At 42.0% G+C, this 13,237-nt stretch overlaps 2 protein-coding genes across 2 annotated transcripts in view; one reads left to right on the top strand and one right to left on the bottom strand.

Moving 5' to 3' along the window:
- LOC309671545 (kelch-like protein 8) overlaps positions 1-13,237 on the bottom strand; it is a gene marked incomplete at its 5' end in the record, with an annotated part of 659,404 nt that overhangs the window by 450,510 nt on the left and 195,657 nt on the right. The gene's annotated exons all lie outside the window — the stretch shown is intronic.
- LOC309671204 (kelch-like protein 8) lies at positions 470-12,827 on the top strand (the record flags this gene model as incomplete). The annotated part of the gene is made up of 9 exons (XM_082482409.1): positions 470-685; positions 2,028-2,576; positions 5,147-5,333; positions 6,030-6,169; positions 7,282-7,334; positions 9,408-9,576; positions 10,151-10,310; positions 11,299-11,500; positions 11,952-12,827. The coding sequence occupies 9 exons, from the start codon at positions 470-472 to the stop codon at positions 12,073-12,075; spliced, it is 1,800 nt and encodes a 599-aa protein (XP_082338535.1). The 3' UTR covers positions 12,076-12,827.

The raw sequence follows: 13,237 nt of genomic DNA, 5'->3' as shown, positions 1-13,237 counted from the left end.
GCAGTGATGAGAGATGCTATTTAAGGACCAAAGAAACACGGTTGTGTGTGGGCCGTGTCGCTTTTGTTCCTCTGCCATCCACAGCAGTGAGATCAGGAATGTTGGAGGATACATCCTTGCCTTTTCTTTTTCTTGTCTTTTTTTCAAGAAGCGTGGGCAACAAGTTCACAAACAATGGCTTTTCCTAAAGGTACCTGCGTAGGGTTCTTGACTGTGGGTCTTTTTTCCCTGCTTTCTCCTCCCACCTTCCCCAAGTAAGGTTATAGGTAGTATTTATAACATGTAACCAAATTGTTAGGTACTACCAGTACCTAATGTCTCATCATTTTTTGTGTTGGGTTTTGTTTTTTTTTTCCGAACAGGAACATGAACAGAATTTAACTGCATTTTAGGATTTGACTCCTGATGGGCTGGATTTTGTCTTGGCATGAATTTTTGAAGATGGACACAGTGCAAGAAGAAACAGCCAATGGCTTCAGAATCCATGGTTCCAGAGCAGGCAAAACAACATCTGATAAAGGGAAAAAGGCGGCAGCAACAGCAGCAGCAGCAGCAGCCTAGGTCTTCCAACAGTGACGGTGAAGATGACATCTTTGTATTTGAAGCAAATGAGGCTTGGAAGGATTTTCACAGCTCTCTCCTTCAGTTCTTTGAAGCTGGAGAGCTCTGCGATGTTACACTAAAGGAGATATTGTCACACATCCATTGCATTTAACAGCCTGAAGATTAAGCTATGAATACGTATGCTGGAGGTGGCTGTGAATTTGGGCAGGGGTATGGAAAGCATAGAATACCTGTTGGATCTGAAGCATCTCTATCTAGGTGTTTGTATTTTTTTTTTTATTTAGGAAGTTTACAACAGAAATGTAAACATTTAAGATGCTAACAGTCCAAGAGAGGACGTGCATGACTTCGACCTCACCCAAATTGCCTTCTAAGCAGGTTCCCACAGTTGATCAGTATGTAACTGTGCAATTTCAGCTCCTTGTAGCCTCGACTTACTGCTCACCAGGCAGGTTACACTTGTGTTGATAACACACACTTTTAAAAAGGGTAGAGAAATTGTGTGTTGAATCAGAGATAGAAAAAACTCCAAATTATCCTTTATAATTTAATATCCCACCCTTTTTTTATTTTTACATTGCAAGACCGCTCACTTTAACGCCTTCATCTGAAAATGAAGATGTAATTTGAGTCTGCCAGGAGTACCGGTTGCTTAACTCAGCCATCCCTTTGTTAGCGCAGACTGATGAATGACAAAGGCTGTAAGAAAGCACTCCTGTAACGCAAATAAGTAGTGGATTGTTCCTTTACCTTCACTACCTACATTCTCTTAACATAGTTGAATTCTAGAATTTTATAAGTGAAAAGACTGTTTTGTGCTTTCTGATCGGAATTTTGAAAAATACCTCCTCTTTATGGGGAATACTCTATCTTTTGTGGCTGAACAACTGCTAAAAATCGTGAAGTGATTGGTAACTTTTAATAATCCCTGTAATACCTGTTATTACTGCCGTTTTACATGAATTTGCTGCTAATATAGAGAATTATAAATTCCTCAACATTAGTAAAAGTCCAGAGGTTTAAATTAGGTTGTCTAAAAATGTCGCTTTACAATTTACACCCTCCCCGCCCTGCAAAGTCTCTGAAATACACATAAAAGAAACAAGTGCCTGGCAGTCTCCTCCTGTCTCCAAGATGCATCTAGAAGGTTCCTAAGGATGTTTCATTTAAGAAATAGGACACGCCTCTTAAAGAAAAGCAAGTTCAGTGCATCAGTGCTATTGCTTCTTTGTGTTACGGCCTTGCCCTACTCTGGTGACCAAGTTACAACTCAGACCTGCTTGGGATACATTGATCTGATGTCAGAAGTACAGGGCAGATGGAGTTATTTTGCTTGAACAAAATACAGTAGCTCAATGCATATTGAGTTCAGGATTCTTATTTCGGCTTAACTGTCCGTCCTATTGTAGCCAAAACTGACATTCCAGTGAAAGACTGAGGGTTATTTTCTTCTTTTTTTTCAGGTTGGTCCAAAGCTTATCTCCTGCCACACACTGGTGCTAGCTTGTGTTATACCTTACTTTAGAGCCATGTTTCTTTCGGAAATGGCTGAAGCCAAGCAGACATTGATTGAGATCAGGGACTTTGATGGTGATGCAATAGAAGACCTGGTGAAGTTTGTGTACTCCTCCCGGATTACTCTGACAGTGGATAACGTCCAGCCTCTCTTGTACGCTGCTTGCATTCTTCAGGTGGAACTGGTAGCAAAGGCGTGCTGTGAATACATGAAGCTGCACTTCCATCCCTCCAACTGCCTGGCAGTCAGGGCATTTGCGGAGAGTCACAACCGCATTGACTTGATGGACATGGCTGATCAGTATGCTTGCGAACACTTTACAGAAGTGGTGGAGTGCGAAGACTTTGTGAGTGTGTCACCACAGCACCTCCATAAACTCCTGTCCTCCAGTGACCTGAATATTGAAAACGAAAAGCAAGTTTACAACGCTGCTATCAAGTGGCTGCTAGCCAATCCACAGCATCATGCGACGTGGCTGGATGAAATACTTGCACAGGTAGGGCAGGCTGAGGCGCCGTGTGCCTGTCTTGTCACTGGTTTTGTTGTCTAATCAACTGTTTGTCCTTGGGTAGATCTCATGATGAAAATTGTTCTCGGCAGTTGGCACCTCCTCTGGTATTCGCAGTTGTGAGTTAACAGTAGAATATCAGGAAGAAGTCATATTCTTCAGTTTCTCTTGTGAGATGAGTACTCACTACATGCTCGTGGCTGGGGAGTGGGGAGCCAACAAAAAGCTGCATCTGTGTTAGAGCAGAAAATTCTTAGATTTACACATAGTAGAGTACATAAAGCCATCACTTCACTTGGTTTGATACTACTACAGCCTGAAACACTCACTTCCCTTGCTGGTAAGTGTTTGTACTTAAGAAAAGAGAGCAAAGCTGTTGAGGAGCTTTTTACGTGTCTAGGAGAGTAAAACTGTAACGGAGATGTGTCATATCAAGTTGTGCTACTTCTAGAATGTTCCTATATTTAATTAACAAAAGACCAAGACATGTTAGCCCTATAAGCAGGCTAGGAAACATATGCTAGACCATTTAATGCTCACTAGGCTAGCACTGCTGGTTACCTGTAGGAGTTAGCAGTTTAATGATCTAGACTTGATGAGAGTCCACCGCTTCTGAAAGAAACACATACGGGTATCAAAAGGTCACTTAGCTGAACTTATTTAAACACCCATCGGACCTCCTCCTGTCAAAGCGTTAGGTACGTCAGTTATTCAAGCTCCGTATGCGTTGATTATGGGAATTTAAAATACAGTATTTGAGACAGGTATAGAGAACCTGTGCTGGGGAGGAGGGTGGTACATGCTGTGCACTGCAAAATGCCCTGTGAATCTTAGCAGGTAGGATCAACTGTGCCATTTCAGTTGTCACTGAACTCCAGCTTGAATGTTTTGCATTCAGCAGAAGTGCTAATATTGGCATCATGTGAGTAAAGAGAGGCCCACTAGAATACTGCTGTCATTGTCTTCATGCATCATTTTTCACCTTTCCTGGTAAAAGATCACAACTGTTTATTAACTGTCTTCCCAAAACTTTCAGTTTCATCTAGACTAGCATGATGGTTTTGGTAGAAAAATTCCTTCTTTAGTACACTATAATTAAATTTATAGGCAATATAATTTGAGATTTAAAAAAACCTTCATTATTACCCAGGTGTACAAGTAGATGAGATTAACATCTTTGTTTTATTCATGGTAACCAGTCTAGAATGAAACAATGAAAAAGTAAACCCCTTCCTGTAAATATGGGTTATTTGCCAGAGTATACGGAGCCATCAGGTGATTTGGACATTATTGCTAGCAGAAAACATGACTGGGCTTCGCGATAGTTATTATCCACATCATAATCAGCCTTAGGGGTTGCGCTGTCATCATGAGGTTCTGAATTTGTCATCCTTGTGCTCTTACCGCATCACTTGCCTCATGAGTCTATGAGCAGGGCTATGGCTGTGCTTTTAATCGGCCAAAACCAAGACAGGCCAAAGTAAAGGAAGAAGTGGGACTGAAAGCAAGCGGGTAAGGAAGAACTGGTAGAAACACTTGCTTACTTCAAGGCAGGGACATGTGTCAGCCATGTAACAGCACCCTTTTGCTGCTCTGAGAAGCACTGGAGATACTGGACTTCACAATTGCTGCTGAGCTAACTGGGAGGCGCCTGACAGCATCGATTCCAAACCTTAGGAAGTCAGATGCTGGTTTGCTTCAGTCCCCCCTGCTAACACCTGTCCCACCTTTGCACCCGATTGTACTTCATATTCCTCACTGTTTCTCTCAAAAGGACAAATGAACGGTTTGCTGAAATAAGTGACTGTGGGGAGGAAGACATTTCAAGGCAGCCTTGGAGAGGCTGACCTTATTTCAGATGTGCCCTGTCGCTGGGGATTGCTCTGGGCAGTGACCACCTATAGCCTTACCCAGAAGGAGCCTTTCTTTCCTCAGCCTGCTCACCAGCTCTCTGCTAGGGAACCACAGGAAGGATTTGGGGAAGGAAACAATTAGCTCTCAACGTTGGGGTTTTTTTAATCCTGTAGTCTGTCAAGTCCACACTAGAGAAAGGTGTTACTGCACTATCAATACCTCCTTAATAGACAGACACTTAGTTCGTGCTGATAGTGTTTCCTCTTTGACTTGCCACCCAAAGAAAATCAGCCATTCTAGCAAAAGCCCTCTTATACTGGCATAGCAATGAGCTGAAAATTCACCCCCTCAGCAGACTAACCTGACACGGGCTATCCTGGTACAGTCACGGATGCTGCCTGCATCACATCAGGCAGGTGCAGTTGCAGTACAGGCAGCGGCACTTCTTCCTCCGCTCAGCCTGGGCCAAGGGGCAGTTCTCCACCGCTGCTTAAATGCAAAGGCTTGTAGCAAACGTTTGTCACTAAAAAGAACTGTTCGTATCGCTGTTATTCTGGAAAAAAAGTATGAACGCCTCCCTTTTTAGTGAAGAGCGTGGGGCTGGCAGCTGGCTCAGAAGCTGCCATCTGTTATGCTTGCGTCACTGTAAATGGTGAGACTCAGTCAGTTCAGCCAGTTACTCCAACTGTGTTCATTTCTGTCAGGTACGGCTGCCTCTCTTGCCCATTTGTTTCCTTATGGGTGTTGTGGCAAAGGAAGAGATTGTCAAGCAGAATCTAAAATGTAGGGATTTGCTGGATGAAGCAAGAAACTACCACCTTCACCTGAGCAGCAGGGCAGTGCCAGACTTTGAGTACTCCATTCGCACAACACCAAGGAAGCAGACTGCTGGTAATTAAATGTGTGTCTGATTATCCCATAGGGAGTGGTGTGGAGAAAAGGCGGTGCGTCTGTGCAGGGTTAGGTAGCTTGGTAGAAATGGTTGTTAATGACTTAATGCAAAACTGGGAAAGCCGTTGTGTACCTCTCTGGTAATTAGCTAGTGTGCTGCATTGTCCTAGCAGAACTTTAGCTGTCATTTTCTTTCTTTAAAGCATTATTTATTTATCCTGATTGGCTCTATCTGTATTAAAGCTAGAACTGTTAAGTATGTTGTGACCAGGCAGCATGCTCACAGCTATACCGACAACAGTGGACACTTATCTTTTGGCACGAGAAGGTTGAGCTAACTTTTAAACTCTTTGGCTAACCTACACCAAAAGTGAGTGATGAATATTAGACTGCAAATCCGAATTTTTACGTTTTTATATTTAACAATGTTTATCTCCCTGAGCAAAAAATCACAAAAAGCATATTTAAAATATGCATTTTAAATGCATATTTTTGCATCAGCATAGATAGTTAATTGCCATAACAGCATGCCAAGCAAAGGCAAAATCCAGCACCCAGTTACGCAGGGCAATGACTGTGCCCCCTGAAGTGAAATATGACTTCTCCCGAACTACATAAGTTTCAGTTCACTCTGCTGTACAACTTTATCCCCCATCTTCCTGCTATTTTTCTGGAAACCTGTTTTGTCTTCTTCAGGTGTGTTGTTTTGTGTCGGTGGTAGAGGTGGATCTGGTGACCCATTTCGCAGCATTGAATGTTACTCTATCAGTAAGAACAACTGGTTCTTCGGCCCTGAAATGAACAGCAGGAGAAGGCACGTGGGTGTGATCTCTGTGGGAGGTCAGTAATGCTATTCTAAAGGCACTTGTTTGCTCCTTTTGGTGGAATCGGTACTTTTAATAAATAAATCTGTCTTCCAATGGCTTACCTGTTGGATATTCTTCAATTTAGTAAGGCTTCTTCCCCACGAAGGGGTTTGTGATTCTGAAACAATCTGAGAGCATGCTTACTGAAAAGATATTACTGTGAACTGGGAGTTGGGGTGGTTCAGCCTGCAAGAGGCTCTGGGGAGACCTTACTGTAGCTTTTTAATACTTAAAGGGAGCTTGTAAGAAAGATGGGGACAGACTTTTTAATAGGGGCTGTTGCAATAGGCCAAGGGGTAATGGTTTTAAACTAAAAGAGGGAAGATTTAGACCAGATATAAGGAGACATTTTTTACAATGAGGGTGGTGGAACAGGTTGCCCAGAGAGGTTGTAGATGCCCCATCCCTGGAAACGCTCAGGGTCAGGTTGGACAGGGCTCTGAGCAACCTGGTCTAGTTGAAGATGTCCCTGCTCATTGCAGGGGGGGTGGACTAGATGACCTTTTAAAGGTCCCTTCCAACCCCAACTATTCTATGATTCTATGAACGGTACATAGCCTCTTCTCTTAATAGGCGATTTAATTTTTTTTTAACCCGTTTACAAAAAAATAGCCTTACACAGCAGAGTCACCGAGAATTTGCTAGTACTCATACTAGCTCCCTTCATACTTAACTCCATACAGGCAAGTCACTAAGACCGTAAATCTTCCAAGAACAGACCTAACTTTATTTTTGGGTCTCCATCTTCTGAAACCAGGTCCGTGCAGTCCAGAGCAGCTTAGCACCCATGATGCAACTTCTCCTTGTAAACGGTAGCTCCTGTGTTGCTGCAGCAGAACAGAGATTTCCCCCCTCCCCCCAGAAAATCTGGAGAGACTGATATAAATGTCCAAAACTGATCTGACCTGCAGTACTCAAGTGATGGGAAGATTTTTTTGTCTACATATCTCAAGCTTTGTATAAAAGTCCAAGTTAGAAACAGATCTCTGGTTGAGTACAGCATATAAAAATATAAAGTCTGTACTTACTAAAATCTTGATATTGAAAACATTTGAAGACTTTAACCTTTATTTGAGGAAGTATTTGATCCTCTCACAAACAAGTGGATGATGAAGGCATCAATGAACACAAAGAGGTACGTGATCCAAATTTTAAGTCCTAGTCTGCGATAAATAATTTCTTGCTGACGCTGAAAAACACCATGTCTGTCCTGTCTTTATTTGGGTTTCCAAACTGTGCTATTTTTAGTTTTGGGTTTGTTTTTTTTTTTTCCTATTTTGGGGCTTTATGCTATCAAACACCTTTATTTACTAGCTGTAAAGCAAATACAAATTTGCATCACATACTTGCATACATCACATATTTTCAGAAACACAACGTTGTGTGTAACATACTATTTCAGTGCAAAACTGCATAATATCTCTCTCTCTCTAGGGAGAGGCCCTGGCTGGTAACATTGGTTACGTTTACACTTTGGCTTTCTTTTGTCACTATTCTTTTCTTTCTTGGGGGCCTGGCTTCTGGAGCAGAGAGCTCTTCTACTCCAGCTGTGCTTACATTCCCGTATCTAGGGCATTTCTGCTATGCCCGATAAAGAACTTGAAACTGATAGACTTCTGTGGGTTTTTTGCGCTTTTTAAGAATGAGCAAGATAACTGCCAGTGAACAGTCACAGTGAAATTCTTCATGCCCAGGAAACCTTCATGCTGCCTATGTTTTTGCCACAAAAGGCCAGACGCACTAAAACACTTAAAGTCAGATTGAGGCTTTTTCTTGCCTTTTGACATTTAGGATTCTTTTAAGGAGTCACAGATGGGTAATTTTTTGTTTCCGCTGTCATTTAAATCAACCTCTTGAATTCTACGTTCTGTTTTGTTATTTGTTGTTTCTAAAAGCATCATGTACAAGCAGGAGTGAACTACTGAACACGGCTAAGTCCTCAAGCTATTTGTAGCTGTGACATAATCAAAGTAAAAGACCCAGACTCCCAGAAGGAGCTTCTTACTCCTCCCTACTGCCACCACCACAGGGCATATTCTCTGCAAGCATCAGCCCTAGATTTCTGTGACATTTCTTACTCAGTACCTTGGTAAATGGAAGGGCTGCTGTGCCTTGGCTACGCTCCATTCCTCCCATTCATGGACATGGTGTCCGAATACTTAGGTGAGAAAAAACTGCCACCATTGATGCCATCTATGTTACCTGGTGAGGCAATGCAAGATAAGGTCAGGGTATCTCCCCAGTGTGTGTTCTGTAGAAAGACTGTGCATCCCTTGCTCCTGCCTTGGTATCTTCGCACCTGCCCTCTGTGTAATGAGGCAAGAATGTTCTCAGTGAAATGGTGAATCACCTGTCTTGGTACTTAAAGCAGAAACTTAATGCTTCTAATGAGTCTAGACCATACTTTGCATTTTGTAATACTGATTGTATTCTCATAATTGTAGATTCAGTAGAAAAAAATCTGACAACTATTTTAACACAGACTTAATAAAAAAGAAGAGAATGGAAGAAATTGTAACTAAATCTTTCTAGAGTTCACTCATCTAATATCCAGCGCAGGCTTGCTTTTAATATGTATTAATATCACCCCCCAAAAAAATCATTCCCAGATTGTAGCAGCAGCTATACCAGCAAAGTTAAAACCAGCAGGTTTTGGTTCTCCATAAAACAAAATGTGGTTCTTCAATAAAACAAAATAGGAGGCGTAAAATTCAGTACCAAGAAATCACATAGCTAAGCTAACCTCATATATCTAAGCGTGTAATTAGAAGACTTGGGTCTTGGGTGACATTCAGTCAAAACAGTATTCCGCGTCCCCCTGCCTTTATTCTTTAAACAGGAGCTTTGTCTTTTTGCAGTCTAGAAATATTCTAGCTGCAACAGTCCTGTTCATGGATCACACAATAACGTAGAGGTGCCTGGGAAAGCTGCGGTGAAGTCAAGATAAAACTCTAGAGCCCCTCTCACGGGAGGATGCAAACATACGAAAGACTTTCAGGATAAAGCTGCAAGACTGATGCAGGTGTACAGAGGGCCAGCCGCAGTTACTGGTCATTATTTATTATAAACTTCACTTTTAACATTTTCATTACTTTTTCCCCCATAGTTTGAAACAGGTACCAGTCAGGTAACATTGCACTTGATGTGTCTTTCCCATTCCTTTTCCTTAAGGACTTGCACTGAGGTGTTGATCCTGTGGTTTTCTTAGGAGAGGAATTGCTCTTGCCTCCCTTGGTGGCCCCATTTACGCAATAGGAGGTTTAGATGACAACACTTGCTTCAGCGATGTGGAAAGATATGACATTGATTCTGATCGATGGAGTGCAGTCGCCCCAATGAACGCTCCCAGGGGAGGAGTTGGCTCCGTAGCCCTTGTGGTAAGTGACTGTTTCCTCCCAAGTTGAGGCCATCTGAGGAACTGAACTGCTTTTCCCATCTGCTTTTACAAGGCAGAACACAGGATTTTGAACAAAATGCAGCTGGTAGGTCTTAGCACCTCTGGTCATCAAAATCCTACTGAGCTGTGCAAAAGATGAGGATATTTAGGATAATACTCAGATCAAACGGAACTGCGCTCCCTGTTTCAACAGCAGTTGAGGGACTGGGAGCAAGTACCAGGACCCTTCTAACAACATCAGGCTAACGCTTCATGTGTCATTCCGAAGACTCTGGTTTGTCATGGTTATTATGTTTAAAGGCACTGAATGCACCTGCACTTTAATGCCCCCGTCGCCGTGTATACTCTGCAAAATATCTGCAACACTACGTAACTGTTTAACTTCTTTAACAGGAAGACAGCGTTTACAAGTTAGATAATTAAGTCTGTTGTTGGAATTCTTAAATAAAAGTAAATAATTAGGACTGTGTGTATGTACCATGTTTTCCTAACATTGCTTATGAAAAGCTGAGTAAGAATATATTCATTACAAATAATCTTTCTCTATACAACAGAACCATGTTTACGCTGTGGGTGGCAATGATGGTGTAGCATCTCTTTCCAGTGTGGAGAAATACGATCCCCATTTGGATAAGTGGATAGAAGTGAAAGAGATGGGTCAGCGAAGAGCTGGTAACAGTGTCAGTGAGCTCCACGGCTGCTTGTACGTTGTTGGTGAGTAGAGATGCGGCATGTTGTAGTGCTGTTTCTGCCAAGTACTGGCATTTGGAAGAGGCGGCTGTTGCCAGAGGAACAGATAGACCTGACCTGTACTTTCCATTCTTGGGCAAGAGAAGCAAGCAAGCAGAACCAGAGCATGCTTAAATGAAGGTGTATTAGTGAGGAAATAAAAAGCAGTTCCTAACCCACATTTCAGGGTTCAGGACAGTATGTCTATATAGAAAATCCTCTCGAGACTCACTAATGTTGTTTCCTTTTAGAAAAATGATTCTTAAATTCACACACTTTTAAAGCGCGCTAGTTCTGAGTGTAGACAACAGTAGCTTTATTGCATAGTGATTACACTTATTTCACAGCCTGTTGTCCCAGGCCTGTCGTGTTCCGCTCTACCTTGCATTTACCCGCTTTCCTAAGGGAGGAAGATGCCAGGTAGGTATGTCATAGTCATAGTTAGAGCTCTGCCTTGTGTATTATCATAAGCAATTTAAAAAGCTTCAAGTAAAACGCTGCTCTGACAGCTGCCCCAGCAAGGGGAATACATCACTGAAGTCTTACTTGAGGATTTTTTTCCTACTCAAGTATTCAGCAATGCCGTAATTCAAAAACATCGCAAGAGTGCGTTTTGCTTAAGTGCAAAATAAGATCAGGACCATCCTTTTACTGGTCTTAGTTTTTTTTTCTATTCCAAATTAGAAGCCATTTCATTGTAACTATGCATAAGATGAATTCAAGGAGAAAAATAATAGAAATCTCCCCTCTCTTTGCAACTTGAGTAGAAGAAAACTGACATTCTTGGTGATGCTTGTATGGTGAAAGGAGGGAGAGCTGTTAGGTTAATTCTTAGATGCTTGTAAAATTCATTTAAAGAAACATAGCTGGACACTAGCCCACTGAATGCTGAGAATAGCCTGATAATGCCAGTCCTAGATATCCGTCAGCACTAGAAGTGGCTAAAAACTGATAATATGATTATTCTTTGCAGGTGGCTTTGATGACAACTCTCCACTGAGCTCAGTGGAGCGGTTTGACCCACGCAGTAACAAATGGGAATACGTAGCAGAGCTTACAACTCCGAGGGGTGGTGTTGGCATAGCGACCCTGATGGGTAAAATTTTTGCAGTTGGAGGTCATAATGGCAACGCGTACCTGAACACGGTGGAAGCATTTGATCCCATAGTGAATAGGTAATTTAAATTTTTTTATTTGGCTTAATAGGCCAATGAAATCTGCCTATATGAAAACGCAACATAATACAAGTAGTGCGCAGCAGGATTCTATCTATTGTTTCCTGGTAATAATTGAGTAATATCCATGACTAGCGATGCAGGAGTGCTGCTTATGCCATTAGGTTCTTCTTGTAAATATTAGAGCACTACCTCCTCCTCCTTCTTTCCGTCCTTTGTTCTCTTCCCTTCGCTCAATAAGAATCTACATTATTCTGGTTGTTTCAACCCGATTTTGCACTAAATTTACCAGACAAATAATGAGCATAAACTAGCAAGGTATATTTTGCACAGACTATATAACTAGGCTGTATAATAGAATTTCAGACACAGAAAAGAAATACTTTCCGCTTGCTCAGAAAGAACGGGAACTTATTTTTCTTTTTTTTTTTTCCTCTGCCATCTTCTTTAGGTGGGAACTCGTCGGCCCTGTGTCACACTGCAGGGCAGGGGCAGGCGTGGCTGTGTGCTCTTGTCTCAGCAGCCAGATCCGGGACGTGGGCCAAGGATCCAGCAATGTTGTTGACTGCATGTGAGCTCTGCTGCCTCCTCCAAATTCCAGAGGAACGATAGGAAGGGAGGCACTGCGGAGCTTTTAAACACCGTGTTTTGTATGGTAGGTTAAGAAATGCAAACAATACATTTTCTTTGTGAAGATGTTACCTCCTGCAACTGTAAAGCTTTTGGTGGCTTTCTATCAGTAGTGATACGGAAAAGTCTGTGAAAACATGGAATAAAAGTATAACTCACAGGAGAAAACCTGCCAAGAGCTGCAATCATCCCATTTTTGAGAAGCTGTAATTTCAGAATCATTTGAGGCAACTGGTACAGGGACTCATTATTGAACTGTAAACCAGGCATGGGGTGAGGAGAGAGAGCAGCAGTTAGTACTGCTGAGCCTTACCCAACAGCCCTGCTACGCATTTTCTGAAGGACTCGAGTGCCATTTAATGTAACTTATTTTCGGGAATGTAGTCTTAAACATTTCCTAATTGTGTAAGAGCTTTGTAACACAAAGCGTCTCAAGTTTTAGAAGGTAACGACATCCCTGTTGCACACTAAGAGAAGTGGAGCAGAGAAGTTCACTGCCCATGTCCGAAGGGACTGCTGGCAGCAGTGGAAATAGCAGGTACTTGGTCTGAAACCTGTCTTTCAATGTACTTTCTCAAGCTAATATACTCGTTAGAAAGCTGAAAAGATTCTTGACCTGAGCTTACCCACTAGAATACTGGGATTCTCAAGTCTTCAAATAAAATTTGTAGTAACTACCCCCCCAAAGGCAAGTTTCTGTTGAGGGGTCATTCCTGAAGTAACGAGTGTAATTTGTCCTACTTTAAGATGGCAGTGTGTGAAAATGTCAGCTTCAGAGGTGTCCGAGTCACCATTTTTATACAAAATGGAAACGTACGGTAAAAGTTGCAGTATTCTGTAAAGACCTTTAAATGCAGTTCTAGGAGATGACATGTCCATTTTCAGTAGCCAGTAGCAACTCAGTGGTAATTCTAGAGGTACAGGCTCTTTTAAGATAGTTAAGCCTCAAAACAAATGACTTAAAGCTTCTATAAGCCAAAGAGAATCAGCAACAAAAAGAATTGGAAATAAACCAGTACTTACACGAAAAATTGAAATATGAACTTGACAGTGTTGTGTACAAAGTTCTGTTGTTACGCATTCAGAAGCCCTGTATTCCAAGTAACG

The sequence above is a fragment of the Vanellus vanellus genome (genome assembly GCF_965231255.1).
Source record: "Vanellus vanellus genome assembly, chromosome: 4".
Classification (NCBI taxonomy): domain Eukaryota; kingdom Metazoa; phylum Chordata; class Aves; order Charadriiformes; family Charadriidae; genus Vanellus; species Vanellus vanellus.
Note: the sequence above shows the minus strand (reverse complement) of the source record. Positions and strands in the feature narration are given on the sequence as shown.